Source organism: Populus alba, chromosome 3, assembly GCF_005239225.2.
Source record: "Populus alba chromosome 3, ASM523922v2, whole genome shotgun sequence".
NCBI classification, from domain to species: domain Eukaryota; kingdom Viridiplantae; phylum Streptophyta; class Magnoliopsida; order Malpighiales; family Salicaceae; genus Populus; species Populus alba.
This window is the reverse complement of record NC_133286.1, coordinates 14,636,294-14,654,238: the sequence shown is the minus strand read 5'-3', so window position 1 is coordinate 14,654,238 and position 17,945 is coordinate 14,636,294. Positions and strand designations below refer to the sequence as shown.

General features: G+C 32.6%; 3 protein-coding genes across 5 annotated transcripts; 1 reads left to right on the top strand and 2 right to left on the bottom strand.

Moving 5' to 3' along the window:
- Positions 1 to 792: 792 nt before the first annotated feature.
- LOC118028569 (FAM10 family protein At4g22670) lies at positions 793 to 4,644 on the bottom strand. Of its 3 annotated transcripts, XM_073408064.1 has the most exons (12): positions 4,403 to 4,643; positions 4,254 to 4,305; positions 4,026 to 4,181; positions 3,815 to 3,902; positions 3,577 to 3,657; positions 3,386 to 3,450; positions 3,135 to 3,275; positions 2,275 to 2,391; positions 2,121 to 2,202; positions 1,963 to 2,084; positions 1,517 to 1,574; positions 793 to 1,111 (listed from the first exon to the last, which is right to left on the bottom strand). In XM_073408064.1, exons 1-12 carry the CDS (start codon positions 4,513 to 4,515, stop codon positions 1,014 to 1,016), a joined length of 1,173 nt encoding a protein of 390 aa, XP_073264165.1. In that variant the 5' UTR covers positions 4,516 to 4,643; the 3' UTR covers positions 793 to 1,013. The 3 variants fall into 3 exon arrangements, with proteins under 3 accessions (XP_073264165.1, XP_034888083.1, XP_034888082.1); XM_035032192.2 differs by having other exon boundaries at positions 1,963 to 2,202; positions 4,026 to 4,178; positions 4,403 to 4,644; XM_035032191.2 differs by having other exon boundaries at positions 1,963 to 2,202.
- A 1,526-nt stretch (positions 4,645 to 6,170) lies between these two features.
- On the bottom strand, positions 6,171 to 8,271 carry LOC118028570 (non-specific lipid transfer protein GPI-anchored 7). Its single transcript, XM_035032193.2, has 3 exons — positions 7,878 to 8,271; positions 7,479 to 7,505; positions 6,171 to 6,561 (listed from the first exon to the last, which is right to left on the bottom strand). The coding sequence occupies exons 1-3, from the start codon at positions 8,215 to 8,217 to the stop codon at positions 6,467 to 6,469; spliced, it is 462 nt and encodes a 153-aa protein (XP_034888084.1). The 5' UTR covers positions 8,218 to 8,271; the 3' UTR covers positions 6,171 to 6,466.
- Positions 8,272 to 13,418: 5,147 nt separating this feature from the next.
- On the top strand, positions 13,419 to 14,571 carry LOC118028571 (21 kDa protein). The gene has a single exon (XM_035032194.2). The coding sequence runs from the start codon at positions 13,769 to 13,771 to the stop codon at positions 14,363 to 14,365; it is 597 nt and encodes a 198-aa protein (XP_034888085.1). The 5' UTR covers positions 13,419 to 13,768; the 3' UTR covers positions 14,366 to 14,571.
- Positions 14,572 to 17,945: the final 3,374 nt, after the last annotated feature.

Genomic DNA, 17,945 nt, shown 5'->3' with positions numbered 1-17,945 from the left:
TGCTATTTTGATTACAGTACTCTTATCAAGTATACTTTTTTATATATACAAATATACTCATTGATCCAGTCTTGATGGTATAGTAACTCAGAAAATTTTCAGTGTAAAGTACATTTATATTTATCTTCATAATTCATAGAATAAGACTGGGCATGTGTTTGAGATGAAAATTTCCAAGATGTGAGATTGACTAGTCTATTGACGCAAAAAGGACCAACAACGGGTGGCGGATCATTTTCCTTGTCTGCCTATTTGAAGTAAAAATATGTGCAAGGGAAGGTTCAGCCCGAATAATGGGGCTGGACTAGCTTCAGGACTTCTCTAATTTTTAAATGTTTTTTTTTTTTTAGAAATATATTAGAAAGATATATTTTTTTAAAATTTTATTTTTAAATCGATATAAACATAAACTAAAAACACAATTAAGTTTTCTTAAAAACACAGTTAACCCTCAGATTGTAGAACAGAAGAATTTTAGGCACGAAACTATCGAAAAAAGGCATCAAATTCAATGGCCGGCCATTTCCAACCTTTTTTCGATGGCAACAGTTCTCCTAAACCATGAATCTTCGTAGTTCACCACCAATCACCTAATTTTCTAGGCCGAACTCGAATTTGAGTGGTTTTACCAGTCCTCCATTTCATCCTGTTTTCTGTTCACAGGAGAGGTGACTTCAGAGATTAGAAGACTAGGGCAGCCCTTATGCTTCCCTGTAACCTTGCAGTTCACAAACCATAGCATTTTAACGCGGGGAACAGCTACCAGATCGTGCTTTTAAAACACGTCACCGCTCATGAAAACCTCGCAATAAAATATAATCTCCTCTGAATTCTATGAGATGGATGGTAGTCATATGAGAGAGAGAAAACCCCATCTCAGCAATTAGTGGCTAAGTAACTCGGTCCGTGCCAACACAGTATTGAAAAACAAGAGCACAATACAAGATTTATCAAGCTGTGACGCTGGAACACACAGGGACTAACCCAAGCACGATGTCAAATTCCACAACCACTCACTTAGGTCCGGCAAATTTGCCCATCATCTTTGCAATTATAGGAGCCACCTTGGGGTTCCCTTGATGCTTAGCAAGATTAGCTGGGTTCGTCATTACTGCAAAATCATCAGCCAAGAGCATGAGAACCATTGCCATACATGTAAATTAGAATTCTACAGGAAAAAAAGAGTAAAATTTATCAAAGCAAAGAACTCAAGTAGCCATGCAGGCTGCGTAGGGGTAAATGGTGAATTAATTATACAACATTGTGCGAGTTGCTAATCTTCTTTTCTCAACATCCTTAAATTCTGTTTACTCAGGCACATGTTTCACATGGATATCTTTCTGTTACCCAAGCTAGATGAACATGATTACATGAACACTCACGAGACCAATCAGAATCAACTACCCTAGCTAGATGAACATGATTACATTTACACTCACAAGAGACCAATCAGAAGCAACTAATTTGTCAAGACAACCACAAAATACAGAAAAAATATAAAGTGAAAAATTCCTACCATCTTGAAGGGCAGCCATTATTTCCGGGTCACTAAATGCAGCCATCAATTCAGGGTCCTGCCAAAACATCATCCAATAAAATACACTGTCAAATAGCAAGCCAAACCATAGAGCATTCACTGGCTAAGTGATTGAATTGTGCACTGTATGCCTTACATAAAAGCATGTGTACAAGTACATTTGAGTATGGGTGCCGGAGCTGCCAGTGTGGCAGTGGGTGCAGAAAATGCAATCATATCATCAAAGTAAAATGCATAGCTAATTTTGTTTGTACTTGCAAAAAAATAAATTGAAAAGAAATTTTACATGGGAAATAAAGATGTTTTTATTTATACCTGGCCAAAAAGAAAATATGACAACACACTGCATGTCCTTGGAAGCACTGTAAACTACTATTGTATATGATATAAAATGGCAAATCGGTGAAAAGTTCAATAGCACTTACATTCAATATTTTGCTGAAATCAACATTTCCAGGCATCCCTCCTGGCATACCCCCAGGCATACCCCCAGGCATTCCCCCAGGCATACCCCCAGGCATTCCCCCAGGCATACCTCCAGGCATACCTCCAGGCATACCTCCAGGCATTCCCCCAGGCATACCTCCTGGAAATCCACTTGGCATGCCTCCAGGTTTTCTACTGGAAGATGATTGCTCTTGCTTCTTGGCCTTCTCATACTCAGCCTTTAAATAGGAGAAATTAGGTCACATGATGAGAGCAAGCTAATATGTCAGGATGATCATGATCATAGTTACCTGAGCTTTAGCACGACGACGTTGTCTCTCACGCTCAGCCTTTCTATCCTCCCTCTCTTTATGTAGCCTTTCATACTTCCTGCGGTGTTCCTCAATCCTATGTGCATTTGGTTCAACCTGTGTAACATAGCAGTTGCAGTGATAAGGCAAAACAAATATTAAACAATGCACAAATGAGATTTTTCTTTTAGCATCCCAGTCATGTGAACTAAAAAAGCAAGCAACCACACACATTACAAAGCCATGGCCCAGCTCGTCAAACAATTAAGTTGTTGGTTCCTAATTTACATGGTTTGGTGAATTCATGGCATTGAAATTAACAATTCTAAAATTGGAAGCTGTCAATTGCACACTTGAACCCAAAAGATGGATTGAGACTGTCACATGTTCAAAAGTCTACGGTTACTACATTATCTCTAATGAAACAATAAATGCACATATGAAACAATCTCGTTCCCAACCAAAACTAAATGATCTACAATTACTAAAATAGTCGAGTTCATCAGTCCAGGGGCTAGCGAGATTTAATTGGTTCACTCGCAGTTCTTAAAATTAAATTAAGGGTAATTTTATTTCACATCATAATTATTAATTCCAAAGAGGGAAGGCACGCAAATCTCCTGCATGTATGCTCCACATTCCAACTACATTCAGCATGAAATTTAACATGTGATTAGCATTTGTCTACTACGCTTGAATATCAAGCATTTCATATACATGGAGAACAAAATGTAAAAGTTAATATCATACTGTATTTGAATGTTAGCATTTCATAAATAGTTTCCATTTCTTCCATCATTTTAAATTTGAAAGTACTGAAAATACACCAAAGAGTACAAAACGTGCACGGAGAGAGAGACCTTCTTAAGTACAGCACTTATCTCCTCATCGTAATCTAACTTTGATGCCAAGTGGAGATCCTTAGCAGCATCTTCCCACTGACCAAGCATTGCTCGTGCCATGCCACGGGACTTGTATCCCTTAGCTGAATCCAGGTTAATCTGAAGTAACTCTTATAATTCATAAATACTATAAAAAGTATCCTCTCATACAAAAACATGCACAAGTTATATAAGATGCAAAAAGTGTAAATAAATAGGGAGGCAACAACCTCAAGAGCAGCATTAGCATCCCGGATAGCAGCATTGGGCCTCTTCATTTTGATGTAAACAGTAGCTGTAGAGCATCGAGAAATCACAATATTAACAACATTGAAGAAAATGTACAAACAAATCTAATGTATACAATTTCCACACTATCAACAGGAAACCTTACAAAAAAAAGAACACAGTGATCATGTACCTCTTGTTGCATACATGATTGCAGATGTTGGATTGAGTGAAATTGCTTCTGTTAATTGCTCAATTGCTTCCTCCAATTTACCTGCATAGAAGGAAACGCCAAAATTACATACACGAATCTCACCATCAAATTTTATTAACTTAAACTAGATGGATGCTTGACACGCATGGAATCAAAATTTCAGCATATTATAACAAGCACGCATGAACTCATAGGCAAAGCTTGTACATGATAATACCTTCAGAGATAGCTTCCATGGCCTTAGCCTTGGCCTCTTGAGAAGCATCACGACTTTCTTCCGTAACCTCTACAGATGGGTCCCCCATCTACAAGTAGTCAAGTTCATTATCAAACAAAACAGCCACAACAAATAGAAATAAGAAAAACTAAAATGCAACCAAAAAGACACCACACCGTATGATAATTCTTAAAAAAAAAAAAAAAAAAACCTTCTGTGGAGGATCATTATCAGGCTCAACAGTCTCGCCTTCGAGCTCAACATCGGATTCAATTATCTCCTCCTCCTCCTCCTCCTCGACTTCAGGTTCTCCTTGTGACTCTTCCTTCTCCATTTCCTCATCACTCTCCTCAACCACATAACTCTTCTACGTTCAATCCAAACAGATTTCAGTTAAAAAGCATCGAAATAATTAAATACAACAAAAAAAAAATTGTACCGATTTGGAGTCGTCGTGCTTGTGAGCAGAGGCAGGGAGCTTAGCACCAAGACTGAAACGAAACGTTTCGAGAGGAGGGGAGAAACACGATGAGAGACATAGAAAGTGAAATGGTTAAAATATTATAATGAGAGTAGATATTATAATACCTTTCGAGGTAGTCGTGGAAGAAGGAAAGAGAAGGATCGGCGAGGATTGAAGGATTGGATTTGCACTGTTCAATAAATTGCTTCAGTTCTTCTAGTTTTGTTGCATCCATCATCTTGATTTGGGGAGTGGGTGTCGAGGGTTTAGATCTGGGGTTTCTAATTCCGAGAATTGAAAGAAAGAGACGAGAGCAAGTAGTCTATACTATAACTGGCTTGACTTGGATAGCGTTAGGCATCATCTGAAGGGCGCGGGCAGTGGGCAGTGGGCCTGATGTCTCTCTAGGATATTACGAACATGGCCCACCCGTATTGACATTATTATCTTGTCCTTTAACCACGTCATGTTGTGAATGCCTCCTCTGTTTACACGTGGTTTTTCTTTTTGAACGGTTCGAAAAAGATAATTTTGATGTGAAATATTGAAACAGAAAAAACAAGAGATAGAAAGAGGAAAAAAATCTGAATTTCAAAGAAAAATATCACTGGATTGATCTCAAACACTTAGCAATATGTTTGAGAAGGAGCATAGCATAGAAAAGAAATGCAAGATTATTAAAATTACAAGTAATATTATTCAACGATAGCTTGATTACTTGAAAATTAATCTTTATTATTTATTAGTAAAATTACAATTATTACAATAACAATTACAAGTAATACTAAACAAGACATAGATAATTTTTTAAAAAAATTTAGCATCTAGTTTATTTGAAAATTTAATTTTATTGTTTTATTTAATTTTTTTTATATGAAATTATTTTTGGGGCGTAAATCTAACTTACTAACTCAAGTTAGATTTTTTAATTTTTAATTTTTTTAATTTATTCTTTAATGCATAATTAGCTGATAATTAAGCTTTAATTTTTTTTTATTTTTTTTAGGTTAATTTATTTTCATTTAATTTTTTTTATTATCAAATAAAATTGTTAAAATATTTAGAAAATATCCTTAATAAGGGTTTTTTTCATTAGTTATATATATTTTTTTTGTCAAGTGGTTTTTTTCTTGTTCATTTAAGAACAATACCATGAATGAAGAAATTTGACCCTGCAACAAGCTTATTACAAAATTGGAGTTTCTTTTCCAACCTGTGTTCCGACTTTTAACTGGTTTTCATGTCATCTGAAATAATTTTATTTTTTTAAATTAAAATAATATCATTTTAAAAAAAAAAAATTAATGAATTATAATCAAGTTTTTAACCAGGTTAACTGATTTTTTTTTCTTTATTTTTTTTTTAACCTAATCCGGTTTCAGTCCTGAATTGGCCGAATTCTAAGTCCGAATTCTAAGTCAACCCACCGGATTAGACCGGGTTTCAAAATTATAATTCTTAGAGCCACATGCACGTCATATAACCTTATAACTTGTTTTAGATTATAGTTATGATTGCTTCTAACCTATTTAAAAATGCATTAAAATAATATTTTTTTATTTTTTAAAATTAACATATAAAATGATTTGAAAATATATATAAAAAGTATTTTTTAACAAAAAAATTAATTTTTTTAAAAAATATGAATTATACCTTGTTTCCAAAGGAAACGGTTCCTTACACCTGTTCCGGCTGAGGATGCGTTTTTTGCTTTTTCCTGTCCCATTCCCTTGACTGTAAAAAGACTAATGGGGCAAACTAGGATCGTACTGCAAACAGAAAACCATGGCTTCAAAGTATGGACTGATTGAAATTAGGCATTCAGACTCATTGCTGATGACTGCTGTTATCTATGGTTGAGATCGAACAAGCAGCTATTCTAAAAGACAGAGCTAACTAAGAAATCATAACCATTTATGGATGCAATCCAGTTTTGCAGATGCAAGTTTGGCAAGCATTAACATACAAATACGATGGCCATCGAAATTCAAGTCTCACATAAGCTGAATAAATTAAGAGCACACAACACCAGCAATGTTTATATCAATGAGATATCAAATTCAGAGAGCGAGAGCGAGTTAAGAAAATCCATAAATGGAGGATTTTCGGCTCCCTACCACACAATGCTCACGAAATTGTCAACTCTAGCAACTCCATCCTGATGGTTATAAATAAGAAATTTAAATTGCTTAATATAAGAGAGAAGCAGCCAATAAGACGAGCAATCCTGAAAACCCAGCCCATGCCGTCCTCCTACCACCATTTTCATCCTTTCCAGGAACTCCTGTAAAGGTTATGACACATCAATAATGAACTTGATGGAAAACTGATATAGCATGTATAAAATCAAAATGATCCAAGCTTGCAAATTTTAACCACTGTTGCACAAGGATCACCAATCCTTGAGTGCCAGTTTTTCAGTTCAGTTCGTCGATCCATTCTTGCAAGCATGTTAGCCGAGTTATTGCTTAATAAAGTCAATTAGCAGATCTACCCTACATTTTAAAATTAGTCATCTGGCAAATTAAAGAGAGTAAATCAATGTACACCAGAAGCAATATCGCAAAGCGCGCGCGCAGACACTTTCATCTCAATTTCTTTGTTCTGCCAACACCAACCTTGAAGCAGCGTAACTAAATCCTTCATCTGGATGCTAAAGAGGGTTAGATAGGAAAAGGAACAGCGTAACTAAATCCTTCATTTGGATGCTTACAAAGGGTTAGATAGGAAAAGGAACAGGCATGTTGAACACAACCAACAAGGCAGCAAATCTGGTTATAACAAAGTCTATTGTTCTTCTAACAAGTATCATTACGGCATTCAAGATTTTACTATCTTCTTTTTCATCATCCTCGTAAACTGATTGGCAACCAATAGAGAGAAAATATGAGGAGAGCTCCTCGAAAACGCGTGTTTGGTGGGGTATAAACGAAATACAGTCGAAATCGGTGGAACTGAAAGAGCTCGCTACGCATTATCATATGAACTCACCTTACAGTATCCTAAAGGATTCAATTATGACACGTTAATTTAGCAGCTTAGTAGGCATACTATTTCACCAAAACAGCATAAACGTGAAGGCGCTTTCACAAATTAATTACTGGCCACAAATCAGAGACAGCCTGGCACTAAAAAATCATAATCTAATATCTTTTTACTTTCGATATTATCACATTTCAGCCACAAAATAAGTCACATTACCTTGAGGCGTGCCGGTTGGAGCTGGAGCTGTAAAGAGTTGCAAAAAAAAAAAGGAGGGGGGGGGGGAGAGAAAATAATCAGTTTCATGATCAAGAACGTCAATTGAAAAATAACATAATACCCCCCAGATGTGTAGATGAAAATGACAATATTAAGGAAATTTGAAGAAAATGAACTGAAAGACAAGAATCAATTTTTATTTTTCAGTTTATCAGAAACAAAATTAGCATGATAAATCAAGTTGGGATTTCTTGAACCCCAAAGAATCAAAACTATCAACGTGCGAATTAACCCCATAACTCAACAACTCTCAAGTCTTAACCCAAAAAAATGGAAAAAAAAAAAAAAAACAGATCAAATTACTTTAAAAAGATCGCTCAAACACAGAATCCGACATACCACCGCAACTAGTGAGATTCGTGGTGACACCGCATCTCTGGCTGAGATTGACAGCCTGAGTGACATTTATACCAAGACTCGGAAACAAATTGGGGTCATTATAGAGTTTGCAAAGGCAAGGAAGCTCCTTTGCAACTGCTTCTTTGATGGGGTTGCAGCAAGTGGCTGGTGGAGTGGTTGTGGTGGCAAGGAAGGCTTGACATGGTATTAACTTTGTTGCACAAGATGTAGACGATTCTTGTGCTTTTGTTAAAGTAGTTGTGCATGTAGAGAAGACCACTGCCATCATCACCACCATAGAAATCTTGACAGAAGATGCCATTTCGTGTTTCTTTTCCATGCCGGGATGAGAAACTGATTTGTCGGTGCCTTTGTTGTATATTTATAATATCCTTGTTATGTATTTGATAAGATCATTAAATGCAAGACGCGTAAATAAAATACGGAATACTAAAAAGATAGTGAAAGTTTATGGATTTTTTTTTTCTCAATTTTTTTTTCCTTGTTTCTTTCTTTCAATTTCATTTTTTTTTCTTTCTTAATTTCATCACCAATTCTTTTTTAATAATTTAGTAATTAGAATGGTGATATAACCTAAAAAAATAAGTTAAAGATCATTTAGTGATATAACCTAAAAAAAAAAATAATTTAGTCATTTCTAGTTTTTTATTTAGAGTTTTTTTAACATTTCAAAAAAAATATATATGTCATGGTGCTTGTAATTGCAGTTATCACTCCACCATGCTAACAACACATATATAAGGTGCCTATAGAGAAAAGATTTTATTTAATAATCAAATTAATATACAACAAATCAATAAAATATGGTATGAGGTTTTTTATCGTCGGGAAGGACGATTTCATATAAAAAGAAATGATAAGTTATGGTATAAAAACTTTATCAAAAGGAAATAGGGATTTTATTTATTAAACAGTCAATAAATAAGGTAATGATAAGGTACAAAACCTTGAAATCCCCCCGGGGGGGCATAAGATACCTGTAGAGTTTTTTTTTTTAATTATAACAAAAAATAAATTGCATAGGAAAATCGCATTTTATTAGATGGCAATAAATATATTTTTTATGTTGTTAACAAGATAAGCTTAAGAGACATGCTTAATTACTCAAAAGACAGCTTATTTTATTAAAGGACAATGTAATTGGATGGCTTAGATGATAGACTCAAATTATATAAAATATTTTTTATATTTTTTTTGAACATTTTAAAAAAAATTATCTATCCCCTGCAATCGCAGGTCATTATACTAGAATGTGTGATGTATGTAGAAATCAGCTAATGTGGTCAATAATTTTATTTTTTTAAGTAGAGAAAGTTCAATGCGCGTCCATTCACATTTCAACTGGAAAGCAGTCATACGAGAGTCTGAACTGGATCAAAAAATAGCGGGTTGAAAATTGACTTGTGGATCCGTTTTCGCATTGCTGGGAAAAATCGTTGAAAAGCAAGGAAAGTCGTTACGCAAATCGACAGTTCTAGCTGACCATTGCTGGATTGGTTAGGTGTTATGACCCCCTCAATTATTTAGATTTGTCACAATATTCACGATCGACGAAGTAAAGAGAAAAAGCCAAAGAAAAAGAAAAAGAAAAAGAAAAAAGCAAAAGCAAAAGGAAGGGACAGGGGATGGCCTCATTGCAGATAACGCAGACACGGAGTGCTATAATTGTGAATAGAGATATTGACTCTACTCAGATACTGCATTACATTCGAAGTAGGATTCTAAGTTGATTTTAATGCAAAACAAAAAATAGACATTGTATCATCAAAAATTTTAATTAAGAATTAAAAAGTTGATATATATATATATATTTAATAAATTAAATAGAAAAATTATATAATAAATCATAAAAAAGATGTGAAAAATTATACATGCAAATATTTATTCTTATATCACGAGATACTCTCTAAATTTTGTTATATAATTATATGAAAGTAAAATATAGTTTTATTAAAAAAAAAAAAAAATTAAGTTTTATTAAAAAAAATATTATTGTTAATATGCACGAAAGCTTGGGCTGTGTGTCTTTCGAAGACAGGTAGTTGCAAAAGTCGCCACTCGCAATCACATGCTCTGCGGAACCGCCGATCTGTTTCACACTTCAAAGCCGCGGACAGGCTTAAGATTTTTTGTCCTGTTGTTGTAGTGGAAAATTAGCAATTTAATGCATCATTTTCGCTTTCACTATAACAAACTAATGATTTTCTCGTTTTTAAAATGAAAATTTAGGTGTTAAAATTTTATATTTTGTGCATGAAAATGATTGATTTTAATAATTATAACACCATATATATCACATCTAAGAATCATAATTGTTTTTTATTATTATAATTGTTTTTTATTATTATTATCAAATTTATTATGGCTAGTTAAACTTTAAAAAATTTTAATATACAAATTTATGGGGTTTAAAATAATTTTTTTAATTAATAATATGTGAAAAAATTAATATCAACTCTCTGTCAAATTATTGGATTCAATAATAATAATTTTTTAATTTAGTTACATCATAATAAAAAAATTGCTTGAGCCTTTTTTGAATAATTATAAAATCCGTTATATTCCAATATAATATTTACAAACATTTTTAAAAACAAAAAAAAGACAGAAAAAAAAAAAAAACTTAAAAATGGAACAAACATGGACTGGACAGTGGGGTAAAAAGAAGAAACTCCATTGTCTTTTCAAAAACAAAAGTGGCAGACGTGGTCTGCTGTAACCCAGTTCCGGCGATCACTGGTGGCTAGAAAATTATACGTTATTTTATTTTTATCAAAAACTCATTTGTCCATTATATTTTTACATAAAATCACCTAAATAACATCTCTAAGGCATTAAAGAAACCTACCAGCAATAAAAAAAAAAAAAACCTTTGAAAATATAAAATTAAACCGACCAAGATTTTTCTTTTATAGCTTTTTTTTTTTAGAAAATATTAAGACTTAAAAATAACTATCATCAAACTTTTATCGTCAAAAGAAATTTGTAGATATTAAAATTATTTTTTTTAGTGGTCGAGATCCATGTGAATCAATGATTTTCTCTTTTTTTATTGGATTATAGCAACTTTCTGGCTTTTCTTTCTAACTCAAAGATTGAAAAATAAAAAAAATAAAATTAGAGCTTTCACTCGGATCTCGTTATTATATTAATTTTACTATTAAATAATTCATTAATTTATGAATGCTTTGAAAAATTCAGTCTTTTCAAAACTCTCAAAAAAAATAATTATATTTCTTATTTATATAAATGATCTTTCATTAAAAATATTTCATTATACCCACTTAGTATACTTAGATATGAGAATTATTAGTAGCACTACTCACCATTTATCACACTATAACTAGCACATTTGTCATCATAGAAACAAGTAAAACATAATATTTTTTGAGTATTACTAAGAATGTTACATTACATAGTTTTTTTATTTGAACCTAGATCGTGAGATCTACAATCAATTAAGTGTAGTTATTATCATTATACTTTTTCATCTTTAAAGACTTCGAGTTTATTCCTCTTGATTAATTATACACAAGCTTTTTTGATAAATGTTTGATTGGCAGGTTAGATCCGTAATATTCTCTTTTGACTTTACACATGGTTAATAATAATTCTATTTACTCAACAATGATAAGAGAAAGCTTAAAAAATAAATATTCTTAACCAAGCAAGATTATTTTAAAATACTATCCAATTAACATGCATCATACCATTTTAATTTTACATATAGAAACTAAACAAATAACTTGAAGAATTATTTGATAGGCTTAAAGAAGTTTTTTTATATTGTTTAGTTCACAGGAATACCTTATATGCATCAATTTAAAAACATATAAATCGACAAATAAATAAAATTACAACACAAAGATTTAACTATTCCTCTAGTTATCACAAAGAATTGTAAACTAAACAAAGACTAATAATTAATATAAGATAAAGCCTTGGAATTATTATCCAAAATTCACAAATAAAATTATACAAGTGAGAAAAAATATGTATAGTTTATAAACATGCATATAATAAGAATATGACAACTTGCAATCATAATGAAAAAACTAACATAGTTATTAAAAATAAATATAAAATTGCATAAATTAGTGATGAATCACAATCTTAGCATGCATACTAATGCATAAGATCAAACAAAATAAAAAATAATACTTGTTGAAATACTTTAAAATTGGTCAAGTTTTGTCATTTTCAATAATTAATCATTTGTTTTCAAGATTTTATTGCTCATAACTTGGTGCAAAAAAACTTTATTTAATAAATCTATCAAAATTCTAACAACACCACTTGTTTAGATGCACTACCAAACAATGCTCAATGAACCAAGAAAATAGTACTTAATTATCCATCAACAAGAATTGAACCTAAGCTTCAAGTAAGGAGAAAATTTAGAGAGGAAACAAAGTTTTAAAACTAGAATAGCAATGTTAGAAAACTATGTGAAGAAAAGTGTCAAATTTTGTCAAAACAATATAGAAATAAACAACCTTCAAACACTCTTCCTCAACTCATTTTTATAAAGAATTTTAGAAACCAAAAGCTGATGAAATTCCTCACTAATAGATTTGATTACCCATTATAAAACCATAATTAAGTTTAAATAATTTTGGATTTAAATTGAATGACTTTTAAGCTATTGAAAGAGTTCTGAAAAAACTGATCAGATTCTAATATTTTTAGATTAGAAGAAATAATTCTTTATGTTCTAAATCCAAGCCTAAATTTTAGTTGGCAAAAGAATAATATTTTATAGTACAAAATATAATTTTACAATAAACCAAGGTCTAACCCGAAGCCCAAACTCAAGTCACACATGAGAGTATGGGTTTTAACTCAAAATCTACTTTGCTCAGGCCCTCTCTCTTCTAAGAGCTTTGATAAAGTATCATGCTATGGACCTTGTGTGTTTCAACAATGGGCTGAATAGATGCGGGAGAGGCTATCTACTGAAAATAATTCTGATTATGGAAAAGGATGGAACCTTGCTGCTTCTGTATAAATAGAAGCAACAATAATTTTTAGACATCTCACTTCTGCCCAGGCGCAGGTAAATTGCGGAAACAGGCTTGCCGCTTGCCTATCTAAACGGATACAATTAGTGCAAGCCTCGACCATTTTTTTGGCACCAAGGTGTTTCAACACAGTGACATTAACATGCTGCTTATGGACCTATATGGCTGATGGTGGGTGATGTGGAGTGGAAGGAACATAAACCAGGGATAACTCTGGGTGAACTTGTGTTTTTTCTGGTAGATTATATCAGAAATATTTAATGCAAGAATCATCCAGAACCCTCCAATGGCATGTCTGTCTACATGATATGTACGGTTTAATGCATGGGTTTATTTTTATTTAGTTTCTCGAATATAGAATCCTCAACTTGCTCCTTTTCACTTTCTGAATCAAGTGGATGTTTTTTTCTTGGTGCGTTGGAACTGAAGTTGATTCCTCTTTGGAGAATTGAACACGCAACCTCTCCTTAAAGGAGGGTTGGTACTAGTGGAGCTTGAGCCTCGTTGATAAAGTAGATGTAGTTAATTAGCATTCTTTGTTCATATTAGGAGGTTAGGCAAGCATGTTTTGAAAAATATCTTCGTTAGTATGATGGACTATGGAGTATTTGAAGAAAGAGAAGAATTCGAGGTTTTCAATTCTTTGGAGCTGCATAGTGGAAAAGCATGGCAGTAGTAATAAAGAATGAAAAGACCAAAAGGTGCAGAAGAACAGAGGCGATCATGGGCATGTGACGTCCTTTTTTTTAATCCTATAGAAGATAGATAACACCTCTTGAACTCTTTATAACAATCCCATGTTTTCATTCAGTTCATTGAAATCATTTCATTCTCCTCTTCTTCAAAGACATGGCAAAACTTGTCTCTTTCTTAACGTTGCTCTCCTTTGCCCTCTACATGGTTGGCACGGCAGGGTCTGCCTCCAGCCCCACAGATTTCATCAAGTCCTCGTGCAAGGCCACTCGCTATCCAGAGTTATGTGTCGGATGCTTGTCTGGTTATGCTAGTGTCATTCAACGAAACGAGAGACGTCTAGCTCTCACTGCCTTGTCAGTGAGTCTAGCCAGGGCTAGGTCAGGTGCAGCATTTGTGGCCAAGATGACTAAAGTTAGGGGAATTAAGCCTAGAGAGTACCAAGCGGCGAAGGACTGCATAGAAAACATGGGTGATAGTGTGGATCGACTTAGCCAGTCAGTCAGAGAGCTTGGTCATACGGGTCGAGCTGTTGGTCGAGACTTTTTGTGGCATGTGAGTAACGTGCAGACTTGGGTTAGTGCTGCCCTAACTGATGAGAACACCTGCCTTGATGGGTTTGCTGGCCATCTAATGGATGGAAATGTGAAGGTTGCCATCAAGCGCCGGATCAACAATGTTGCTCAGGTCACTAGCAATGCACTTGCATTAGTTGATCGTTTTGCATCTCGACACCGTGCCAGAAATCCTTAGAATTCATCTGAAGCTGGTGGTTCCTGTCGTGTGTAATCATCATGAAGCCTTACAAGTAAAGGTTATATGTGTGGCCTAGTCTTGTGTTTGAGCTTTGCTACTTGTATGTAAATGTAAGATAAATAACCTTAAGTTTGTAACAAGCTACTTCTCCTGTTACTGTTACCTCCTTCCTGTTTCTTGTAAATTAGTACTACTAAGCATCACCCATCTGTCTCTTTTACGGTCCATGTAACTATAACTTGTCTTGCTGAATTGCAGCTTTCACCGTTCATTGGAAGATTAGGGTGAAGAAATCAACCTGCAGCTTGAATTTGCTTTGCTAAACCACCTTTCACAATCGCTAGTTTTTGCCATCTTCAAATAATATTCAGCTATTGGACGTGAATCAGAACCCCTTAGGATTTAGGACGCTTATTTTGCATGATGTCTTCATGTTCACAAGTAGCGTAAAATTTTTGTGAAATTACTGGTTGATCGAACCTAAAGAGAGTCATTTGAAACGTTATACGTTATCAATCTTGCGAAGTGAAGCTCTGCCTAAAAATCCCTCGATTCTATAGCAGGTTAGCTCCACGTAACCGGTTGAAGTTATTTATATATATATATCTAAATTGGATTTAAAAGTTGTTTCGGAATTTTCTTTGTTATTCTTATTATTTTTTAATTTCTTTTTCTAATTAGGTTTGAAAGTTTCATCTAATTGGGATATTAATTATTATTTAGGTTGGTTTAGTTTATTATTTAAATATAGAAATAATTGAGATTTAAAGTTATTAAATTAGAGTTTTTTTTAAGTGCGGACTGTTTGTTTTTGTATTTTAAAAGAATTTTAAAAAAAAATTAATTTTTTTATTTTTTTATTAACTTCAAATTAATATATTTTTGGTATTTTCAAATCATTTTAACATATAAATATTAAAAATAATTTTTTTAAAAAAATATTATTAATATATATTTTAACATAAAAAATTATTTAAAAAAATAACTACAGTTAAACAAATCTCCTCAATCCGGTCACAAGATAAACAAATCGAAGTTAAAGCAAAAGCACCATTATTGATTTGAATGTAAATTAATGATGCTACTATACTTTTGACTTGCTTTGCCAGCAGGGAGAACGAATCCGATTCTGGTTGATTTTGCAGAACACTAGATGCAATCTTAAAGCATTGTTTGTAAAGTAGTGAACGTCTCTTTGCAGTGCTTATCTTTTAAAATTATTCAAATTGTTTATGGATTTGTCTATAAAATATTCTGCCACACACAGTGAACTGAAACTGACAAGAGTAAAGCAGGATTAGTAAAGTCCTCGATGAAGGTAGGGTTCAGAAGACTAATACACAGCTAGGACCAATCAGAAGTGGAGCAAAATAATTATCTCAAAGTTAAAAAAGTTTATTCCTCATGCCGCGGCCCATGATGTTTCCAGTTTTGTTGAGATTTTCAAGTAAAGCATGTGTTAAGCTTGAGATTTTCAAGTAAAGCGCGTTAAGCTTGACATTGTCACTTCCTACAATAAATCCCCTTTAAGTTGTCAAGGAGGGACGGGGAATTGACATGAGATGAGACGATGAGGTTGCGACTTGCGTGTATTAATTATCTCATAATGGTGGCAAGGGACGCAAAGTATAGTGTAGATGAAACCAAGGTTTTTGAATTCCAATTCTAATATCATAATCCTAATTTGTAGAGAAACAGGTAAAGAAAACTCTAATATTATCTAGAAAGTATGAAATTTAATAATTTCATTAAAAGAATAGCTATTTATATAGAGATTAAACCCAACCTAACCAAAAGAATCCAAAGTTAAATATAAAAAATAATTAAACTATAAAATTAACTAGAAAAATAATTAAAACATCAAAAATATATTCTAGCCTAATTCCAAGGTTTTTTAGACTTTGACTAGTTAGTGTTAGTCGAGCCCCTTATAGAATTGAATATGTAAAATTATTCATTACAATTTGAGCCCAATCTATAGTCGTATATGAAATTATGATTATTTTTATTTAATTGTGCATTTGACACGTTCAAGCTTCTTCATAGGCATTGTCTTGTTTATCTATCTGGTTAAAAAAAAACTATTTTCTAGCAAACAAACAAGATTTAAATTTTAAAAATTATAATGAAGAGAGTGGAAAGGAAAAAAAAAAAGTTTGAAATCTCAGAATTATATTGAAATTCTAACTGTGATACTAAAAAAAATCACCATCAATGACCCTAATAAACTACACTTGTCGTTCAAATGCAATTGAACCACCACTCCTCTTTGGACAAGAAGTATAACACACTTCTTGATGATTTATTTTAATATTATTAAATTCATCTTGTAGAGATTTTTCTCATAATACATGTAGTGTCCTAACCAGAGTTTATGTGTGACTTCATCGTGTTTTTATCTCCCTCTCATTGTACTTCTTGTAGCCTATTTAACAGTTTTTTTTAGTTTCTAAAAGTAAGGAATTGAATTCTTCGCATTTTAGAATGACACGCAATATATGTTATTTTGTAAAACATAAAAAATAAACTGTGTTATTTTGTATATATTTTATCAATCCTAAATTCAGTGTTATAATTGTATTACAAGTTCTTAGAAATATAAAAATTTATTTATGTTATTTCTCTTTTACCTGATTATCATTAAATGTTTATTTTGAGGGAGCAATAAGAAGAAGAAGAAAAGTGAGTGAAAGGCTGTAATAATTATATTTTGATATTATATTTATCTAAAGGACTGCCGAGCAGCATATTTGGCACGTTTGGGAAAACCCATGGTGATGAGCAATACAATCCTTGACCTTTTTGAAAGAAACATACTCCATCAGTGTCTTATTTTCCTTCCCTTTTTTTTTAACAATACAAATTTAAATGTCTTTAGAAAAGTCAAAATATAGCAGTGTATTATTACAGTAATAGTTATTTTTTAAAGTATTTTTTATTTAAAAATATATTAAAATATTTTTTTTAAAAAATTAATTTATAATATTAGCACATAAAAAAATCAATAATAATTTAAATAAAAAAAATAATTTTTTTTTTTAAAAACACACTCATAATAAATATCTCACTTAACTTCTGTAATTTGTACCCTTCATCATGTCCTAAATTTACTAAAAAGAAAATGGAAATGTAAATACCCTTTGGTGAATTACCCTTTAGGACATTTGATCCAGAACGGAGAGAGTATATTATTGGTTGTGAGCTATCAAAATTCAAAACAAGGCCCGCCCAATCAATCAATCAATCAATGTTGTTAATACCACACATTTCACAGGGCCCACAATCAAGTCGGTCTTTGATGTTGCCTGTTTCAGATCTGCATTTGATGTCAGAGGTGATGTAAGAGCAGTGTTTGATATTATAATTGCAATTGTTTTTTATTTTATTTTTTAATATATTAAAAAATTTAAAAATAATTTAAAATAAAAAAAAATCTGTTTTTTTTTTTAAGACACGGTAATACCGGAAAAGCAAACATTGAAACAGACAGGAGAGAAAAAGCTTGTGGACAATTTGACGGGTTGCGGCAGTTTTCAATTAAATACACACAGGGTTTGGTTTTTTTTTTTTTTTTCAT

What these genes read in the sequence shown, in the direction of transcription:
- LOC118028569 (XM_035032191.2), bottom strand. Translation starts at nt 4,515, where the DNA reads ATGATGGATGCAACAAAACTAGAAGAACTGAAGCAATTTATTGAACAG. An exon ending in CATGGAAGCTATCTCTGAAG is followed by an intron (nt 3,658 to 3,814) that starts GTATTATCATGT and finishes CCTTCTATGCAG; the next exon opens with GTAAATTGGAGGAAGCAATT. An exon ending in GTCGTCGTGCTAAAGCTCAG is followed by an intron (nt 2,203 to 2,274) that starts GTAACTATGATC and finishes TCCTATTTAAAG; the next exon opens with GCTGAGTATGAGAAGGCCAA.
- LOC118028571 (XM_035032194.2), top strand. Translation starts at nt 13,769, where the DNA reads ATGGCAAAACTTGTCTCTTTCTTAACGTTGCTCTCCTTTGCCCTCTAC.
- LOC118028570 (XM_035032193.2), bottom strand. Translation starts at nt 8,217, where the DNA reads ATGGAAAAGAAACACGAAATGGCATCTTCTGTCAAGATTTCTATGGTG. An exon ending in GAATCTCACTAGTTGCGGTG is followed by an intron (nt 7,506 to 7,877) that starts GTATGTCGGATT and finishes AACTCTTTACAG; the next exon opens with CTCCAGCTCCAACCGGCACG. An exon ending in TCCAACCGGCACGCCTCAAG is followed by an intron (nt 6,562 to 7,478) that starts GTAATGTGACTT and finishes TAACCTTTACAG; the next exon opens with GAGTTCCTGGAAAGGATGAA.